Genomic DNA, 1,654 nt, shown 5'->3' with positions numbered 1-1,654 from the left:
GCTGAACCTTAATCGAAATAAATGGTCATGTGTGTTCCAGAGGACAGGGAGAAGGCTGTCCTCCGGCTATACCCAGCAAGGATAACTGAATCTTGCAATGCCCTCAAAAATCCAGAGTCAGAAATTGTATCTGTCTGGTCGCAGATGTGTTGGAGATTATTCTGTTGTTTTGTTTGTGCTTTCAGCCTGACAAAGATGACCAAGTTTTGAGCATCCAGTTCAGCTGGAAGGGCTCAGTCAAGCCAATTGGAAGCACCTTTATTGGTGTCAGCCCAGAGTTCGAATTCGCCCTTTACACCGTCATTTTCCTGCTGTCTGGAGAAAGGGTGACACGTGAAACAGTGAAGATAGAGGAATATGAGCTCCAAATGGTTGTTTGTCGCCATGGGCACCACATCGGAACAGCATATCCAGTACTCCTCAGCACCAGTAGTGAAGATCAGTAATTGTGTGATCAGGCAACATTTCTTACGGCTTTTTTTTCGGGGGTGGGGATGGACGGGACCAGATGTCAGAGTAGGTTGACGTGTTGGTTTATATAGCTGATTTCAAGTAAAAACTGATGACTCGCTCACTTATGATCTGCAATGGAGTGTTAAATCAATAGGCTCAGTCTGCGACAAACCTTGAAACATACTGCTGCTCACGTTAGAGGCGGGGTCAAACTCACATCAGCCTTCCTTCGTGCGTGACGACACTGTACTTTTCAGCAGACAGTGGAATTTAGGAAAAGGCCATATTGAAACTGAAACATATATTTCTCTTATCTGTTAGCTGCTGCATATTGAAAGAGCAATAACCACACATTGCTTACACTTTGCTTTCCAGACAAGAACTTTCATTTGGCATAAACAGAACCGCAGTACATTTTTTTTTCTTCTCTCCTCATTTCACAAGGGGTTAATTTCAAAAGCATTTTTACAATCACAGTACCCTGGACATGCAGGAAACACATTTGGATATAAGAATGGTCATCAGATAACAGCAGGTCTATGACTGCATCGGCTCTGCCCGGGTTTGCTAGAGGCTACGTTCGGCTTTATCCCATCTAAGTTAAAAAGTCCGTGGTATGGGCACCTGTGTTCCCATGACAGACAGAGAAGCCTGCAGTGATTTAGCTGCTTGTGTAGCCTGCATCAGGGTTAGATGAACAACCTTGCATAATCCATTGACTAGATCACAGAGATAACAATACTACGTCACTGCTCCTAGTCCTGAACCTGGTCACTGGTCCTTGTGCTGATGTGGACATGTCTACCTCTGTTCTTCCACACTGTTCAATACTCCAGTGGAAGGAAGATAATACTTTTCCTTTTCATACCAGTGCAGAAAACAGGTAGGTGGGTGCTGAGACCCTCTGAGACAGTGACACAAACTGGTTAGATATTCACATCCCACAAGAATTTCTACAACAAAGCAAGGATTGTTAACACATTGGTAGAAGAAAGTTTATCTATTTGTTTCCATGAATAGAACCACAAAAGTCAGCCTGTTGCTGTGGAATGTAAAACAGTAGAAAAGATAAGGTAAAATGAAGTGCCTTTGGAAAACAAGCTTTACCAGGCAGTGATTTATGATATTTTCAATTTCTTAAATATATTCACCATATATTTCACCAGCCATAAGAAGCTTTACCACCCAGGGAATTTGGACC

The 1,654-nt window shown here is 42.8% G+C and overlaps 1 protein-coding gene across 1 annotated transcript in view; it reads left to right on the top strand.

Moving 5' to 3' along the window:
* Nucleotides 1–446, top strand: part of LOC104515540 (poly(U)-specific endoribonuclease-A-like) — an 11,000-nt gene extending 10,554 nt beyond the window's left edge. Inside the window, exon 7 of the mRNA XM_010159556.1 lies at nt 186–446. Within this exon, the coding sequence (XP_010157858.1) occupies nt 186–446 (261 nt within the window). The remainder of the gene's footprint in view (nt 1–185) is intronic.
* Nucleotides 447–1,654: the final 1,208 nt, after the last annotated feature.

Source organism: Eurypyga helias, unplaced genomic scaffold, assembly GCF_000690775.1.
Source record: "Eurypyga helias isolate BGI_N326 unplaced genomic scaffold, ASM69077v1 scaffold1769, whole genome shotgun sequence".
NCBI lineage: Eukaryota > Metazoa > Chordata > Aves > Eurypygiformes > Eurypygidae > Eurypyga > Eurypyga helias.
This window is presented reverse-complemented; position numbering and strand designations above follow the sequence as displayed.